General features: G+C 46.0%; 1 protein-coding gene across 3 annotated transcripts in view; it reads right to left on the reverse strand.

The window, feature by feature from the left end:
- Positions 1-18,373, reverse strand: part of STAT1 (signal transducer and activator of transcription 1) — an 876,601-nt gene that overhangs the window by 330,982 nt on the left and 527,246 nt on the right. For all 3 annotated transcript variants that reach the window (XM_069615679.1, XM_069615677.1, XM_069615678.1), the window contains exon 17: positions 13,026-13,161. In XM_069615679.1, coding sequence (XP_069471780.1) covers positions 13,026-13,161 — 136 coding nt within the window. The remainder of the gene's footprint in view (positions 1-13,025; positions 13,162-18,373) is intronic.

An 18,373-nucleotide genomic window follows, 5' to 3' on the forward strand; every position in this document is an offset into this window, starting at 1 on the left:
ATCCAGGAAGTAATTCGGGAATTACTCACATTTCCGGCCTGGATTCTGTCACTTTGGAGATATTGCAGAGGCTGGTGTGGAGTCTCCACTATGATGTGTTCCCCCTGGATAAACGGGCGGTAATTCTTCAATGCCCACACCGTTGCCAGGAGTGCCTTCTCACAATCGTTGAATTTTTCCTCCACAGAGGATAAAGTTTTGCTCGCATAGGAGATTACTTTATTGACCTTGTCATGCTTTTGGTATAATACTGCCGTCAAGCACGTATTAGAGAACCCTGTCTCCAGGAAGAACTCCTCGTTTCTGACAGGGTAAGCTAGGCAAGGCGCTTGTGAGAGGCTTCTTTTGAGTTGTCTTACTGCCTCGGCTTGTTCTGGACCCCATTCCCACTTGACCCCCCCCCCTTCAGGAGATGAATCAGGGGTCTGGTGATCTCTGCGTAGCCCTCAATGAACTTTCTGCTGTAATTAGTCAGTCCAAGGAGGCTCCTTAGTTCCCGCAGAGTTGTGGGGTCTTTCAGTTTCTGAAGTGCTTCCACTTTCTTTTCCTGGGGACAGAGACCCTGAGGAGTAATCTCATGCCCCAAGAAATTAACACGGATTCTACACCAATGTGCTTTCTGAAAGGAAAGTTTTGCTCCGGCGGCCCTCAACTGGGTCAGAACATAACGGATCTCCGCTATGTGTTCCTCCACAGATTAACTTTTGATGAGGACATCATCTACATAAGCCAGGTTACCCCCCCCTTGCACCCAGGTCGGGCATGGCCTTGTGTAGGAAAATGTTGAATTAATTGCTTTGAGTTGAGGTATCCGAAGGGAGTCCGGGTCCATGTGTACTGCTGACCCCCAAAGGTAAAAGCCAGTTTGTATTGGCCCTCCCTACTGACAGGCACGGTCCAGTATCCATTGGTCAGGTCTATTGCTGTGAATACCTGTGACCCCTGAATCTGGGCCAGCCCTTGGTCAATGTAGGGCAGAGGCCATCGGGAAGTATGGACCCGTTTGTTGAGCTCCCTGAGGTCGGCGCAGAGTCTCCACTGGCCGTTTGGCTTCAATATTCCCAGCACCGGGTTATTGAAGGTGCTGTGTATTGGACGGATTATTCCCCGGGACTCAAGGTTCTTAATTATTTCAGTAAGGGACTCCATGGATGCGAGAGGCAAACGATATTGCTTCACAAACACTGGAGTCATTCCAGGGTCCGTGGGAATTGTTGTGGTGTGGATGTCGGTGCGACCACAGTCATATGAGTCTACCGCAAAGAGATCTTGGAAATCCAAGAAAACTTGTTTCAACTTTTGCTTTTGTTCCAGAGTCACACAGGCATCAGCTAGGTTGGCTCTCTCTTCCACCATCTGCCTGAAGCCTGGAAGGACTTCTGGTTTGGCTATCTCAGCGGCCTCCTCCAGCTGGGTGGAGAAGTCCCTGGTCAGAGTGCTGATTTCGACTGGAGGCCTCAGGTGGGAAAGGCAACCCTCACGGACCTGGAAAATCACCTCATCCCTCCTGAAGTCACAAGTCACATCTTCCTTACCACAGGGGCAGGAAGTGTACACCAGGAAGTTCCCCCCATGCCAGGTAAAAATCCTGTCTGGTGTTGTATTGTCCTCACTGTCACTGTCAAAACAGTCTTTGGGGATTGGTCCTAACAGTTCATTTCCTAAATCAATGGAGAAATGTCGGTCATCAACCGCCATTCCAATAATGGTGCCTGCGCCTAGAGTAATACTCTTTAAGTCGCTGTTATCCACCTCTATTGGGATGGTGTCATGTTCTATATTGACTAATGGAGTTGGGTTTACCCCCAACCCTTGCTGTTGGAGAGAAGCATTTAGATGTATATAAGCATCAGGGTTTTGCAATTTTTGTCCTCTTTTAACATTCACTTCCAGGGAGAATTGTCGGGTCCTTTCTGGGATGGTGACTTCCTCTTTGATCTGAATTTCAACTGCATAAGGTAGCAATTGAGCTGACCTAAATGCTTTTTCTGGATCATCAAAGCCCATGGGATTATCCGCTAATCGGGACCACGCTTTGAAGTTTATTAGGTCCAAACTAATGGCAAAGCGATTGAGAATGTCACTGCCTAAGTAAACGGCGGCAGTGACGTCTCGCACGACCCAACAATTATGGACGATGCTCTTGTTGCCAATGGAGATTTTGAGCATACACCTGCTTGGCAGGAGATGTTTGGAATTAGGCGCTTCCAGGTCCATTTCCCATTTGTCTATCAGTTTGAATGTGGGAATGGCTGGATCTTTTGGGAGTTGGCGGAACATGGCTTTGCTGATGAAGCTCTTACCGTTGTTCACGCACACTCGAGCAAGAACAGAGTCCTTCCCATCATTTAACTGAACAGGGATGAACAACTGCTCTCCAATTTGCTGAATATCAGCCAGGCTCTGAGCTGATTTCACATCTTTCTGGACTATAGGAGTGGGAGTTTCCGATTGTGGATTAGTAAAGAATTTCAAGGTGTTTCCTTCCAGTGTGGAATACCACCTTAAACTGGAAGGAAGGTTGATTTTCAGAAATAGAGAGGACCCCCCCATCACCAGTCTGTTGTCCTACTGCTATTACTGTCACGTCTGGACTTTGGTTGTTCTGGAAGTGAAATTCTACTTTTTTGTTCAACCATGTGGCAAGTGGCGTTTAAACTAACATGGTTGACACTCTGTTTTAATTTTATTGGTCGGCTAGTCTGGGTCCAGAGGACCTTGTTTACACAATCTGTTAGGGGTGACAACCTTCTCAGGAGGTCATTCCCTAGTAAACAAGGGGTGCCCTCTGGAGTCACTACTATGACCGGGTGTTTCACCTTGTGTCGCCCAATTTTGATGTCCAAATCTGCAGTCCCCTCAACAGGAATTTCCTTCCCGTCAAAGTTCTGCAGTTGTCCAGGAAGAGAGGTGAGAGGAATACGGTAATTCTCCCCCCTTCCTGCATTTAGTTCCTCAAAGGCCCTTTTGGACAGAAGGGTGGCTTGGGATCCAGTGTCCACCAGTGCCAAAATTGTACCCTGCCCCTGTACTTGTACCGGGGCATAGCATCTTCCCTCCTTCTCCTCAAGGGGGCACAGATAATGCACATTTTTGGACAACTGGTGGGCTAACTTTCTGGTTTTGGACATTGCTAGAGAAGAGATTTGGGCAGAACTCTGTGGAGAGCCTTGGGAATCTGAAAGAAAAAGTTGTCAACTGGAGATCAGAGCCATTGTGGGTTTCCCTGGTTCCGGTTCTGGGCCACCCCCCCCCCCCCCTTTTTGGAGGAAGTCACCAGGATGGGTTTGAACCAGGGGATTTTGGTATTGTCGGTTCTGGGATGAGATGATGGGCGGCGGTAGCTCAGTCTCCACATCTCCCCAGTCTGAATTGGCCTCCCTTGGGACCCATTTTTCCTTGGGAGGAGTTCCCCCATCTCTGAAGGAGAAGATCCTTTCCCCAGGATCCTGAGGATCCCTCTCCCTCAAATTGGAAGATCTGTACCTCCTCCACAAAGTGGGTCTGTTTGGGTCCTTTGTTTCTCCTACCCCCCCTCTGCTCCTTGGGAGGCAGGCTTTCAGGGGCAGGAGATTTTATTTCCGGTTCCTGGTTTTCCAGGGGCTGTTTACAAGTTGGGAAGGAAGCTTCCTCCAAGGCTTTACACCCCCCTTCCCCTTGTGCCTCCTCCCTGGGAACCGGTGGGTTATCGGGGTGCTGCCCCCGTCATTGTTCTGGAGCACCAGGTCCAGAGTTTGGGGCATTCTGCGGTGGCATGCTCATCTGAGGGTTCTGTTGAGCCCTCAGTATGTGACCCAGATCCCGTGCCATATTTTGGACCTGGCGCTCAAGTTGTGAAACCCACTCAGGCTGATACGGGGCTCTATTTTCTCCCCTGGGCTGATCCCGGGAAGGGTAGCTATCCCTTCTCTGGTAGTACCCCTGGTTGGGAAGATTTTGGTACCCCTCCACCCTTGGCCTCCCCTCTCCCGGATTAGGTTGTCTGGGCTCAGGGAATTGGGGAAAGAAGGATGGATGATTTTGGGGCTGGAAATTGGGTGGATACCTGGGGAAAAAGTTCTGCCCAGGATTTGGAGAATTTCTGCCCTCCTGGGGGAAGTTAGGAGGGAAGTTCCCCGGGTCAGGTGCTTGGCTGGATCCCCCCCCTTGGGCTGGAGGAGTCCACACATAACCCAGGATTGGTCGGTTTCCCTTGTAGCGGGGACTTACATAGTCAGGGGAGCGGGGGACCCCATTTGTGGGACTACCTCCTCGACTCCCTGTCTGTGACTGGCCCGAGGGATTTCTGGGCTTAGGATTATTAGGTGCAGGTAGGTTTTTAGGCCCCCTCATCTCCAAGTCTAAAATGGGGGCAACCTTTACCTCTGCCACCTTGGCAGCAGCAGGGGTGCTGTTGGTTTTGGGGCTTCTGCACCTCATAGATCCGGGTAGCCTGTTCAATGACCCAGTCTAAAGATCTTTTCTCGTGAAAATCTCTCACGAGCTGGGTCATGATGTATTTGGGCAAGGCATGGAAAAAAGTATTGATAAATTCTCTGCTGTCTGTGCGCACCCTTCTGGTGGTCTGCGCAAAAGCACGCTTTAATTCTTGCACAAACTCTTGTGGGGCCTGATCCTCCCCACACTGCAAATTGTAGGCTGCCTTGGGGATTTCTGTGAACAGAAAAATGTTTTCATATGGCCGCCCTATAGGTGGACCACCTTGAATGATTTTGGTCCTCCAGCCCCGCAAAGAAACTGTAGTACTCTGGGGAGAATGTCCACTTTACATATTGGATACAGCTTTGGCTGTCCTTCAAATGAAAAGTCTCCATCATTTGCTCATAGAGCTCCAAGTGTTCCCAAACAGAGTACTTGGCGTTCTTATGATAAGGCGTGATGACACTCCTGATTGCCTTAATCTGTTTCAATGGGACCTTAAGCAAGGCCCTTTTTGCCTTATTGGCCTTTTTGGTTCGGGTAACCCTGGTCCATTCATCCTCTGACTCAGAGGTACTGCTCCCAGAGGTTCCTGTCTGATCTTCCAGGTTTTCCCGGATTCTGCGAGCCTGGGAATGGCTGGCAGAATGTGGGGACCTGGTCTCCTGTGTCCTGCGCCGTTCAGAGGAGTCTTCAGATTCCTCCTTGCTGCCAGGATTTGATGGGTACCCCCCCCCACTGACCTAACTAGGCAGAAGTTTTCAGAATGCCCTTAATGGGCCTATTCTCCTGGGGTTCCCCACTAAATTGCACTGTGCTTGGGTGCCCATACCCGGATGCCCGTCCATCCATTCCTGGGAGGTACTGGCCTATGAGCCCCATGCTTCTGGCTGGATAGTAATCTGCCATCCCTGTGGCCCGGTGCTCATGTGCGCCAGGGGACATGGGGGTGGCAGAGTCCAGGGACAGAGAGATAAAGGCCTCAGGTGCTAGGGCTCCTGAGGTTATGCTCAGGAGTTTCCCTTTCCCAGCGAACCTGGTCTCTATCCGCCCCTGCTCCCTGTTGCAATGGAAGAGCCTGCGCCTTCAGTTCCTCAGTTAAGGCCTTACTAGACTACCAGTCTCTCCTGCATCGCTACCTGTTGTTGGAGCCTATCATTGTGCTGGCAGAGAGCCTCATTCTCTCTCTGCGTTTCCTGATTGGTCCTGGAGCACTGGGCCAGTCTTTGCTGCAGGAGGGTTACCTCCTGAGTCCCATCCCTACTGGCCTGCTCCTGTCTTGCCAGAGCCTCCTCCACCCTCCTGGTGTGCTCTAGCAAGTCCTGGTGTTCTTTTTGGAGGTCACCCAGTCCCTGGTGGGACAGGTGATTTTCTTCCATTTTTCTTTTTAAGTGGCAGACTTCCTGGCCTAAGGTGTCCCTTTCCTGACTAAGAGTCTGCATCTGTGCTGTCAGGTCGTCCCTTTGCCTTTGGAAGGCACCAGCTTTCTGGCGCTCCTGATCAAACTCTGCCTGGGTATCCAGGTCTTTCAGGATCAGTTTATTGCTCTCCTCTTTCTCTCTGTCTAGTTGGATTTGCAGGGTGGCTACCTGCTCTGTGCATGCCCTGTTGAAATTGATCTGTTGCTCCAGCTTTTTCTGGCACTGCAGTAAGGAGTCCAAACTGTCTTGGTGCTCCTTCTGCAAAGCCAGAATTCTGGTATCCTGGTCAGCCTTTTCCTGTCGCAGGATATCCATATCCTTCTTTATTTTAATGATGTACTGTCTACTCTCCTTTTCGGACTCCTGGCTTCTGTGCAGCCTCTGCTCAGAAGAGTCCAGATCAGATTGGACCTTCTCTAACGCCATCTGTCGCCTATTTGCCAGATCTTGGCTTTCAGTACATTTATCCTGCATGTCTCCCATATATAGGTACAGGTATGCCGCTATCCTGGCAATCTTATTGTGTTCATCTTTGGCTTTAGGAGCCATATATAGTTCACTCAGGGCCACATGTAATGGACCCTGATCTCTCCATATGTCTGACCGTGTTTCAGTGACCTGTTGCGCGATGGCCTGCAACCAGACCGTTTGGTCCTGGTGAGTCCACTCACCTCTCACAAATAGCTTATGTAAGAGGTGCTCCCTCGCTATTTTCATGTCTACCAAGGTCGTCATTCTAGAGATTGATCTCTGTCCTGACTTACAGAAATTAGTATTTTATTTTTGCAAAACAGACCTTTTCCTTAGAGTGTCCCTTTGAAGAGTGCTTTACAGCGTAAAACAGCGTGGTGATCCGACCGGATGTATGGATCCCGTCAGTTAGCACATTGTATTAAACTGCACAAGTGATAGTTCTAACCGAGACGTCCGGCTCGAGCCCCCAATTTGTAAGAGGATTCAATTCAACACTACAGCTAAGTCAATGCCTAGTCTGGGATACTGAATGGAAACCCTTATTGATATATCTCTATGTCCAGTTCATGAGTTCTGGATGACTACCCCTATATAACACCCCTCTCTTGGAATCCCCCTGACCCCACTGAGCCAAGAAGTAGTTCTGTTTTGCAAGTTTAAAAGGTTTATTTGAGAATTTAAACAATATATATATATATATCACACTTTTATAATGAATTAATAATTGAATATCACACTTAATCTGAGCAGTAATCAATAATGGATAGTCTGGCACTAGCACACTTCTTTATAATCAATGATGAGTGGGTATAGGGTGGATAAGATAGCAACAACACTTTTATGGTTTCAAATAGATGCAATGTGGAATGAAAATGCAGTACAGAAAATAACTTGATAGGATTTCAGCAAAAGACAATCTAATCACTTTCTTGCACAATTCACCCCCCCCTTTATGCAATGTAAGGAGATGAAGATGAGAGCACACAGTTCTTAGGAATGCAATCAAATAGAATTCAGTTCAATTCCCCCCCAGCAGTTTATACAACAGATAGGAGTTTTGAAACACAGGCAAAATGCTTTGAATATGGTGACAATGCAGTGAGAAATATGCTGAAAATGCTTTTAATTCCCTTTAGGAGGTTCAGGGTGAGTGAGAGATACTAGGGATGAGTGCAGGCTCCCTTTAACAATGCTCTAGGAGTAACTAGGGGGTTAAACAAATTTTTGGCAAAGGAAAGCAAGGAAGCTGCTGTTTTCACACGTGGCTGGATTTTTAACCAAATCGCGGCAAAATTCGCGAATGCGTGAATCACGAGTACGGCAAAAGTATAAGGAGTAGCAAGTCGGTTTTAAGCTTGTTGAAAAGCTGAGATTCTACGCTTTCAGAGGAAAGCTAAATCAAGTTCCTAGCACAATCGGTTACGGAGTTATGAACGATTTTGTGAAGGTTGTTTTTCGGATTTGAAATTTTAAAAGTTCAAAGCGACAGGTTACAGCTTTGCAGCTGCAGAATTGACAAATGACAGTGGTGCAGCTTTACAAATGACAGGTGACAGTTAGGAGGCAGTTCTGGTTAGATTAAAATAGTTTGGATTAGATTATTTTAACTAAGAGATTGGTTCTGCACAGTTCTGCTAGGTACTCACAATATATTTTTGAAACAGGCCTCGCCACGGATCTGGTCAGGTTTTGGACTGGACTCCGGTTCTGGTCTCGGCACTTCACAGTGATCTGGGTCAGCTCTCTGGTTCTGCTAACAGCGGTCTGGGTCACTCTGGATCTCTGGCCTCTGGTTCTGGATACTGCTCTGCTTTCTGTGGGTACAGCACTGCTTCTGGATCTTTCTGGCACAGGGTTTCAGGCCAGAATCAACAGCTAGGTCCGGCTGTGAATAGTCTACAAATGATTTTTGGGCCTGCTGACAAATACTTTTGCTTGCAGTGGGCCTTCTTGGTTCAAAGTTCTGTAGTCTCTGTTTAGCTTGGAAGTCTAAGTGTAGGATCTCTGGATGTGAAGTCGTCGGTCAGCATGCTTCACAGCAAATGGAATTGAATGTCTCTACCTGTCCCAGCAGTCTCTTTTTATGTGTTTTGAAAGTGGGTGTGTGCGCATCACTAAGCCAGCCCCCCTCTCAATTTATCATTGGTCAAGCTTTCCTTTCTCTCTTGATTGGGGGAAAGAAGTGCAGTGTCAGAGCGATGTCATTATATGGCCTGCAGAAAGGACACTCCCCTGTCAAATTGCACACAAATCTATATTTGATCAAAATACACATAGGTACATTTTTTAAATTAAGGCTCTCAAAGTTATACATTCCTGTCATTTGATTACAAAGAGTTATCAGTATTTTTATAAACTGTATTTGTTGCTTTCAATTCAGTTCTCAGAGTGTTGGAGTCCGCCTCCAAGACTTGGGTGGGTCAGAAACCATGCCTCTGCTGGCAGGCAGGCCTTTGTTGACAGGAAACAGTCAAAATCAACATATTCTATTCAAGTGCAAGAGTCTATTGTGTGGTCTACAGGAGGCTGAGGTCAGCAGACCAGGGGGTCACTTTGCATTTGGTTATTATGGCCATGTGATATCCTGGGCTGTGGTGTGAATCTCTTGAGGTGAGACAGTTTCCCAGGCTTCTGGCCTCTGGGAACAGCAGGTGGCTAATTTTTGATTAAAATGCAGCCTTTGAAGTCAGCTGAGTCAAATTCCTTTGTCAGCAACTGCACTCAGTTCTCCTGTCAGAGTTTAGACCGCTAGCGCCGCCTTGAGGTTTTTGTTGGTACTGCATCCATTTTTGGGATCTTTCTTGGATTAATGCATTCCAAACAGGAATGGTTCTTACATGGTAGTAAATAATCCTTGCTTAACATTGTTTTGATGGGGCTCCTTACAGTAAAATGGTTATGTGGAACCGCACAAAAGGGTTGAATCTTTAAAGTGGTCCGAAGAGCCACGATTTCAGCAACTTTTTGACATCAGTAACAGTGGATTTTGATAACAAAGATCTTTCTTTACACTGGTGGGTGGCAAGTTAGGTAACCATTTTGGTGTGTGCACAAACTGCGTGGTTCTCCTGGATTCTGGCGCACATGTGGGCTTTTTGGCCATCTTGGATTTTCTAAGCCCACAGCACCAAATGTTGCAGCATGATAGCTCAAACGTGGGTCAGGACACCCAACATTCCTTCACCCAGTGGTCGACTCTGCCTTCCAAGCAAAAAGCTTTGGCTTTTATGCATGTTTCTCCCATTCATTCGCAGCCTAGCTGTCAATCATAGAGCAGGGTGGCTGTCCTCCAAGGACAGTCAGCCGGCTAACCATCTTTGGTTGCATTCCTGTAACCAAGGGGATTAAGCACAGAGAATTTCTGGCACCTCCCTCCCTTCCTTCCTGCCCCTGCCAGACACAGTGGAGCCAGAGGCGGGGATTCACCAGTGAATCCCGCCAAAGACAAAACGAACAAGGGACCAAACCTGGTTTGGAGCGCAGAGTAAGTCTCAAGAAGGACCTTTCCAACAATTAATGGCAAAAAAAGAAGACCGGGACATTTTGACAAAATGGGCACCCATGGGGGCTTTACTGCAGATGTGAACGCAGACCGCAATAAAAATACACAATGGTAGGAAAAGGTAAACCACTGCCACCAGCCATTAATTGTAGAAAGGGTAACATACAAATGGTACATGAGAAACTAGACAAAGGGGATACTAAGTAGCCCCTCCAGCACCCTATTGTAAGATAGTGTGTGCTAGGTCTAGAAAGTTACACATGTAAGTAAAGTCAATTTCACTTCACTGCTCTTGTAAACAGTTGTTATCCAAGAGAAGGTATTTACACCTTGGGAAAATCTTAAAGACTTCCCTGTGCTACTGCACTGAAGGTGCTGTGTGACACAATGTAAAAAGATTATGCCTATGGAGTTTGTCACCATAACCTACTGCAGCTCCAGCAGAGAGCCCAACGTGAGCACACCTAGAATTGAGATGAGTTTCTAATTCTTTCTTTTGCTCAGTTATTGGTAACCTTGTTCCTAGGTCTCAAGGTGTGCTCCGTTACACATTTCTGTGCACTGAAACTATATTTTTATACAAGTAATAGCGGTGCCCACCCCAAATCATCCTGCTAAACCATTGCTACCAACATAACTTGTGTAGTTCAGGCCTATACCGAGTTGGAGCCCTTCACAAGTCCTACCACAGGTGGACTTTTGTAAAACATGGAGGAAAGCAGCAATAAGAAAATCTTTCCTAACATTCTGTGTTTGAACTTTTCTGCATGTTCCGTCCCAATGAATTTTGGAGTACATTCACATTGACCCAAATCCAGGCACTGGAGATCTTCAATAGGGTCTTTCTCTGGCATCCCCTGGGGTTGGTTGGCGTGTTCACCACACTTGAGTGGTAGAACTGGAACTCACCTTCCTTTTTCCCATAACCTTTGCTGTGCCTACTCACTTTGTCCTGTTAATTCCTATGGGAAACTTGGGAACTTGCCTAAAACTCACCTCAAATGACTTAAAAAGGTACGTATCTGCATTTTATTTGGGTCACCCTTGCGTCCAGAGAGTTGTAGGCCAAAGACTAAAATTTTAGCAAGCACCACTGATTTCATCTATGCTAATAAAGTCTTGATATGACATTCCCATCTACGGAAAAGGACTGGTTATATTTTATAACTGTACAGTATCTATTTTTCTATGAGTGTAATGATTCTGGCATTACAAGTCTACCTGTGTTCTATCTTTTGGTGGCCCTCTGGGTATAGGCTCTTAGGTATTAACCCATTCCGTCACTTTAGGTGCTATATGAATGTATGATATGCATTTGTATCATTAATGGTACTATGTTCTACAGGGTTAGGAATTACTGTACCTCTGTTCAGTGTTGGCATATGGGGTCTTGATTGGGACGCATTAATGTGTGTGTTTATTGTGTTTTATTTATTTTATTCATACTCCTGAGCTCTGCGGCGTGCTCACCACCAGGTGGTGGGCCAAAAATGCATTTTAGGGAGTGGTTTGGGTCTTAGTTGAACATTACTCTTTGTATACGTAAACAAGATTTGAATATGCATTATTGTCTTTACCCAAGTAATTGACCTTCTAAATATATATGTGTGATTTATGAAAAGTGTATATGTGTCAGTATACCAAGGTTGTGTGTTATCTTCGGTTAAGTATGTTGAATAACTACTTCGCTACCATCCTTCCTCTCTCCTCTGAGTTCAGCCTCACTGTTCTGCCGGTGCCGCAACTTTAGATAGTCTGGTATTTCCATTTGGAAACAAAAAATGTTCTTAACTTTTGGTTAAATGGTTTCATAGCCCTCACCAGAGGGCTATGCAAGCATCTCCCCCAAAAGGCACAAAGTCCTGCTTACCTCAGCACTACTCAGGACTGACCCAGGTCAGTGGTGGCTAGGTCAGTACTTCTAGGCTACATCCCTTTGGACCCTAGGGTTGGTAGCTGCTTCCAAAAACACCTACTACTTGACTAAAGGGACTCACATTCTATTCTAGATTCTGTTTGGGCTCTACACTTGCTTTCTTCATTGTTTGGGACTCCCTTGCTTTCCTGGACTCTCCTACTACTACTGAGCTAGGACTCTACAGAATCTCTTGTTGAAAAGCTACCACAGACTGAGATTGTTTTCATACTGGGTTTCGAAGTGAGCTGGGTCTTGTGTTTTTAAATAAACTGTTTTCATTTCAATGTATCTTTTTAGTACTTATTTGAACAGTGTTTACGATAACACCCACATTAAAGAGTACACTTATTTTCTGTATATATTTGTGGTTTCTTTTTTGAGCGCTTGTATGGGCCTAACTGTACCTTGAACCAGTTCACTTGCCTCTCAAGAGTGATGGCCCACTGCTCTGCTACGTTGCCATTAACAATGTTCCCCAAGTGTATCCAAAACACAGTATTGGGCTGTTCTTCTAAACCCCTAAAACACAGGCATTCTGAAAAACCTCCCTAAATACTGCCAATGTTATTAGTTCAGGGCCCTCCCCGACTGATGAGCTCTTCATCTTATATAAAGATTGTTGATTTTGCCTGGCATTATCAGGTATAGATTGCATTTCTGAAGAATACTTAAGGAGATCCACTGAAGAAAATGAACTTTTAATGTTGGCCAACTACTTCATTATATGCCATTTACCACCCTCCATTGGATCTTTACCCACAGTCTGAATAAGACCAAAATGAAGGCTCCAGCATTCTACCACCCACAACTAGAACATACATAATGCCGCCAAGTCTGGCGCATACCCACAGCCCAGTCCCAGCTGGGAGCAGTAGGTAAAAGCCAACTTTGAAAGTTCCAACACAGCGTAAAATAAATGCATTTCTTTCTTCTATAATGTGCTGGAGACAACTCATTCCATACCCTTGCACCGTACAGAGTAACAAATACAGATTTTGTGGCATATGGGGTCAAACAAGGTACTCCAAAGTGATCTAGCAAAATCCGAAGCTGCAACCATGACATTGGCTTGTTTTATAGCCTCATTAACAACATCTGTGATCCAGTGATCTTCATGAGCGAAAGTAATCTCTAGGTAGTTAAACGAAGACATGCAGGCAACATTTCTCTCCTCAATCTGGATCAATGGAGCTACATCCTTTGCAAATCCAGCCTGCATGATAATTGATTTAGAAAACAGACCCCATTTCTTAATTATTCAGGTATTTAAAATTCACTTATGTCGCCCTACCCAGCAGTTTTTCTCCCAACATATTCAGTTGGTCTGCATTGAGTCCCCTTTTAGTTACTGATGAAAATTGCCAACTGAGTACTTCTGAAAGCTGAGACCATCTTGCAGCTGGTGGGTTTAGGAAGAAAGACAGGGCCTGAAAGAAAACACATATTAAAAATGATCATTCAAGGAAATGTGTGTGGGAGTGATATCAAATTTGCTTTCAAACATCCACAATACATTTACAAGTTATGTTTTTCCAAGGATTTACACAAATGGGCAAACAGGCACAGAACAAGGGAAACAGTTTGGGAAATGCTCATTAAGAATTGCTCATTTTCATACTGGTCTCATCACGAGTTGGGCAGAGCGGTAAACATGCAGCGGAAATGCTATTAACGCCACATTACATCTCCGCCCAATCTTGAGTTTGGCCCTGCCATGAAGCATTCACCTCCAGCTCAAAGCTGGAGGTGAATGTGCCGGCAGTAATAGCACCGTAATGCCCCATAGAGTTTATGGACCCTAAAAAAATGGTAACCAACAGCGCCACCACAACTCTTGATGCGGCGCAAATTGCGCCAGACCAAGTTACGGTAACGCTATTAGCATTGGGCGGTATCCTGGCGGTATTACCACCGGGATACCAACCAACTCATTTAAGTGTGGTGCAAAATTTAAATTCCACTTTCATAGACACATTTGGAAGATCTTCTACTTGAAACAGGTCTTGCAATATATATATATATCTGCAGCGCTGTAGACCCTACCAGGTGACCATTGAAATTTCAGAACAATCTGTATTGTTTTTAAAAAATTAGCTCCCACCAATAACTACAATGTGAAATCAAGATGAGCGGTGGTGTGAGCCATAACATCTTGAACAAACAACTTACGTCTCTGTAATGATCTTTCTCAAGGATTAGTCCCTCTCCCCCACTGATTCCTCATGTTAGATAAATCTTCTCTAGCAGCGGCTGTCTTCTGAAACTTTGTTACTCAACATGGGGAGCTGTGGATCTTTATGTAAGCTCTCCTTGGCACTGCTAAAGCCAGAAGAGAAGTCAAGGGAAGTACGTAAGAAGCCAGCACCTCCCCATGACTTAGGTTCCTTTTCCATGCAATTAATATGCTAATTTGGAACACCACTAGCTATTTTGTCTTTTTTCACAGCATCACACCCAATACCCAATATTCCAAAGCCCTCAGGCTTTTGGAAGGGAGATGTGTCAGACCCAAACAAGGTCTGTCTCTACTGCCTTGGAGAGGAGGATAACACTGAGCACTCTTTGTCATGCCAGTCTATGTTCAAAGGCTCTCAGTGAGCACAACAGCACATCACTAATTAGCTCACTCTCCAGCCATGCCACAGAAGGCTGTCGCTAGGTTCTGTTTAAACGTAACGTGGGGCTTGCACTACTATTATCTCTGCCGGGTAAGAGATGCAAGATGCAGCCCCAGTCAACTAGTCTCCACTTCTTTGGTGCAACGTAGCATGTCCCTATTTTGAATGCTGCATGAGTCTGCAATGCAAGTGCAGTCCTTTTGCAGGGGCCCTCTCACTGCTGTGCAGGAATAGTGCATAGAGATCTTGCACCTTTCCTCGCACAGCTTACCTGCTGGCTGAAAGGGTATTACCCCTTTTTCTCACACCCTATTTCATCAAATGTCGTTTCGCAGAATCTTAACACAAAAATGGAAATGGGGATGTTGGAGTTCGGTATTTAGAAAAGTGGGGTGTATGTCAAGGATGTTAGGGAGTTTTACTTAAGTCCACCTGTGGTAGTACTATAGAAGACTCACTCTTAGGAGAACAGGGCTCCAACTCTAAGGTTTGGCCTGAACTACCCAGAAGGATTGGTAGCAATGGACAAGCAGCCAGGTTTATGTTAGGCTGCAGAAGGGCTGTAGGTAAGTACAAAGACCTCAGGGCACACCTATAGTCAGGAATACCATTATACACAGTAGTTTTACAAAAAATTGCTATTTATTATAAACACTAAGGGAGCTAACGCAGTGTTAGAATTACAGGTAAGGAAACATACTCACATTTACATACAGTACGACTTTTGTTAAGCATTACTCAGTTCAATAGTAAACTCTTGGATTATTTAGAGCTAAGTATTTAGAGTAGCATTCAAGTTTATCAAATCATTTCTTATAACCAACATTTAAAGTAAGCAACACAAATGCTACTAAGATAGACAACCTATCCTTTAGAAAGTCCAACCCTATCTGGGAATGAGAACCTCAAAGTCGTTGGGGACACTGGGTGAACAGGGCCCCTGGGCAGAAAAACGAAGAAAGGCAAGTGCTGTCAAAATAGCATGTGTCTTCTATGTTGCAGATAGGTCAAATTTTTAGTTAAAAAGTAGTGGTTCAGGGAGGTCAGGCAGACCACCTGGAGGATTGCAGACCAAAGGGCGAGTGTCCCTAGACCTGGGAGAACACAGTTGAGTTGTCCACCTCAATGCGCCTCAGAAATCTCAGGAGGTGTCTGCTAGGAGGTGATCTGACACAGCAAGCACCCAGGCGAGTACCTAGGTGTGGGACAGTAACGTTTCATGAAGAAAGAAGACGGTGTCACCAGCGGGTCCCCAGGGTAGGCGACAGCAGCTCCTGTTCGATTCTTAAAAAAACAAGGGGGTCCTTGGAGTCCCTCTGCCAGATATTAATCCTGGTTACGAGGGCCTTAGCCAGATTCTTTAGCTCACTATCTTTCACAGAGGAGAAATATCCAAAGCATATCAGTCTTTGTCCTACCCTAAGGCAGTCCAGCACAGAAATGCTACGCAATTCTCCTCTGAACAAGAGTACCAACAGCAACCCCAGACACGTGTTTCGGTCTGGTTGGACCTCAACAGTAGGTTGGAGCTGTACCTCTCTAAGAATAGTGAGTCACAGATTCTTGGCATGGAGGCTGAAGAAGGAACTGAGGGACTGTCAAAATGCAGGTTTGAAGTCATTATCTTAGCACAGCTTCAGATTTTAGAGGCAGCTTCCCTGCACAGCAAGTCTGTTAGAGCCTTGCTCGAATGCTCTGGAGCGACTTTCTGGAATCAGGTAAGCAACACCCTTTTCCCCCCACAGAAAACGTTTGTGGTGGATGCTCCGCGATGTTGCAGCTCTGGACCCGACCTCTGGATTCCTTGGTCTGATGACAAAAGGCAGGGCATTGGACAGCATCTATCAGCAACAGTCTCGAGGGAGGACCTCTGGTACGGTTTTCATCAACTTCACTGGTCACTCTGCGGTTTTGGCGCCTTTTCTGCAGCACCAACAAAGGACACTATTTGCTTGGTCGATCTTCTTTGGTTCCTGCAGTCCCACACTCTGACCAGGGGGTCTGGTCGAGTTGGATTGCGTCTCTGGATCGTGATGAAAAAAATAAATTATTTATTTTTCAAGACATAGGGCTCCCCACACCCCATGACATGGAGTCCTCCTGCCTGGAGGCTTCCATGTCATGGGGCGGGAGGAGCCCTCAGACTTCAAAAAGATATAGTTTCTTTTTTAAGTCACTCTGCCTTCATGCCGGTCAAGTGGCACAGCGAGTAGAGCGCTCGCTTTGACATTGGTGCAGAGCCTGCTGACGCAGGTTCTAATCCCGGCAGAGCAAAACTCAGCCTTTCATCCTTTCGAGGTCGATAAATGAGCACCACACACCGTGGGTAATAATAAGCAGTGCTCAGATACCTGAGGGTTTGTAGCGCTATATAAATGCCTTATTATCATTATTTTATTATGAAGAAATAATTTCTGTATGAAGGCAGAGTGACTTTCTTTTTTTGTATGTGTAAATTTCCTTTTTTTTTGTACGAGTGAGCCCCCTCTCAGGACATGTGGAAGTGGGTGCCCCCACGCTACAGAGGCTGCAGGGGCCCACTACGCCCGTGCTCCCAGAGTTCCCCGGTTCACTTTAACTAGGGTGGCCTCCTACAATCTGTCCACCACGCCAGTTTTCAGAAATCCATCTCAACAAATTGTTGTTAGAGCGGTGAAGGTAAGGTCATGAGTACCCCAGAGTTGCCCACTGGTGTAGTATCCCGTTTGTACTTACACAGAACATGTGAATCGAACCTACTGGTATTAGAACAGTTACCTACTCTTGTTTAAATTATGGAAACAGTCACGATGTCCTCTTTTAGTGCTTTGAAAGTTGATAACTTGAAGAAATTGTGTGTGGACAGAGGACTGCCATCCTCTGGAAATAAGTCTAATCTAATAGAGAGAAATCTTGATCATGAGGTTTTAGGGAGAATTCTCATTTCTATGCTAATTCCCTTCAACCCTAGAGACCCCCAGCTCTTTTGCTGGACTTAAGCCCTGGAGTGAGTGAGACCTTTTTCTCACTCTCTCATGTATGTTGATCTGATTTGGACTCTGTTTTCTTTGTTTTTGGAGTCTGAAACTCCATAGGCATCTACCTTTTGTATTGTAACACACAACACCCTCAGTACAGTGTCCCAGAGAAGTCCTTTGGATTTCTTGGGTGAACTACTGTTCCCAAGAGTAGTAATGTTAAATTGACTTTACTTACCTGTTTTGCTTATGTAAGTCCAGCACACCCCATCTTATGCGGAGTGCTGGGGGGGTTACTTAGTATCACCTTTTCCTACTTTCTCTTGTAACATTTTTTATGTTACCCTCACTACATTTAATGGCTGGTGGCAGTTGTTTAATTTTGCTACCGTTGGAAATTTCTTCCGGCAGGCTAAATCCTCAGCTGCAGTGTAGCACCCATGGGTGACCATTTTGTCAGAATGACTGCGGTCTTTTTTTTTCGCCATTTCTTGCTTGTGAGGTCTTTCTTGGGTTTGCTGAAAGACCTTTCCCTGCTGGCTATACTTCTTTGCTGCTGCTGGAACCGAGTGCCAGGGGTCAGGAACCCCAGAATCAAGTGCATCATCTTTAAGCCGAACCAGAGTTCCAGGAATATCCTGAGGACCCTCCTGAAGCAGGACAACCCAAGCCCGAGTCACCTCACCAGAGTGCTGGACTCCAGAAGCAAGGGAAGCCCATCAAGTGTCCAAGATCTGCAGTGGTGCCATTTGCTGGAAGCTGAAACCGCGAAGTTCAGCTAATCTGAAGAGAGCACGTACCCGCCGCCTGCCTTCGAACTGCAGTGCAGGAGTCCTTCAGACATCCTCCCTCTTGTCCCCACGACTGAGGCCCAGGAACCCAGGATCTGCAAGACTGCAACCAGAACAGGAGCCAGCTCGATCCTTGTCTTCAAACTTAAGGTACTGTGCTGACTAAAGGGGTACTTACCACTTGTCTGTAGCTTGTAGGTTCTCACTGGAGACTTGCAGTAGCTATTTTTCTCAAGAGTTGATTTCAGCTCTGACTTTCACAAACCTCCCAGC

The sequence above is a fragment of the Ambystoma mexicanum genome, chromosome 9 (assembly GCF_040938575.1).
Source record: "Ambystoma mexicanum isolate Mex_15411 chromosome 9, UKY_AmexF1_1, whole genome shotgun sequence".
NCBI classification, from domain to species: Eukaryota; Metazoa; Chordata; class Amphibia; order Caudata; family Ambystomatidae; genus Ambystoma; species Ambystoma mexicanum.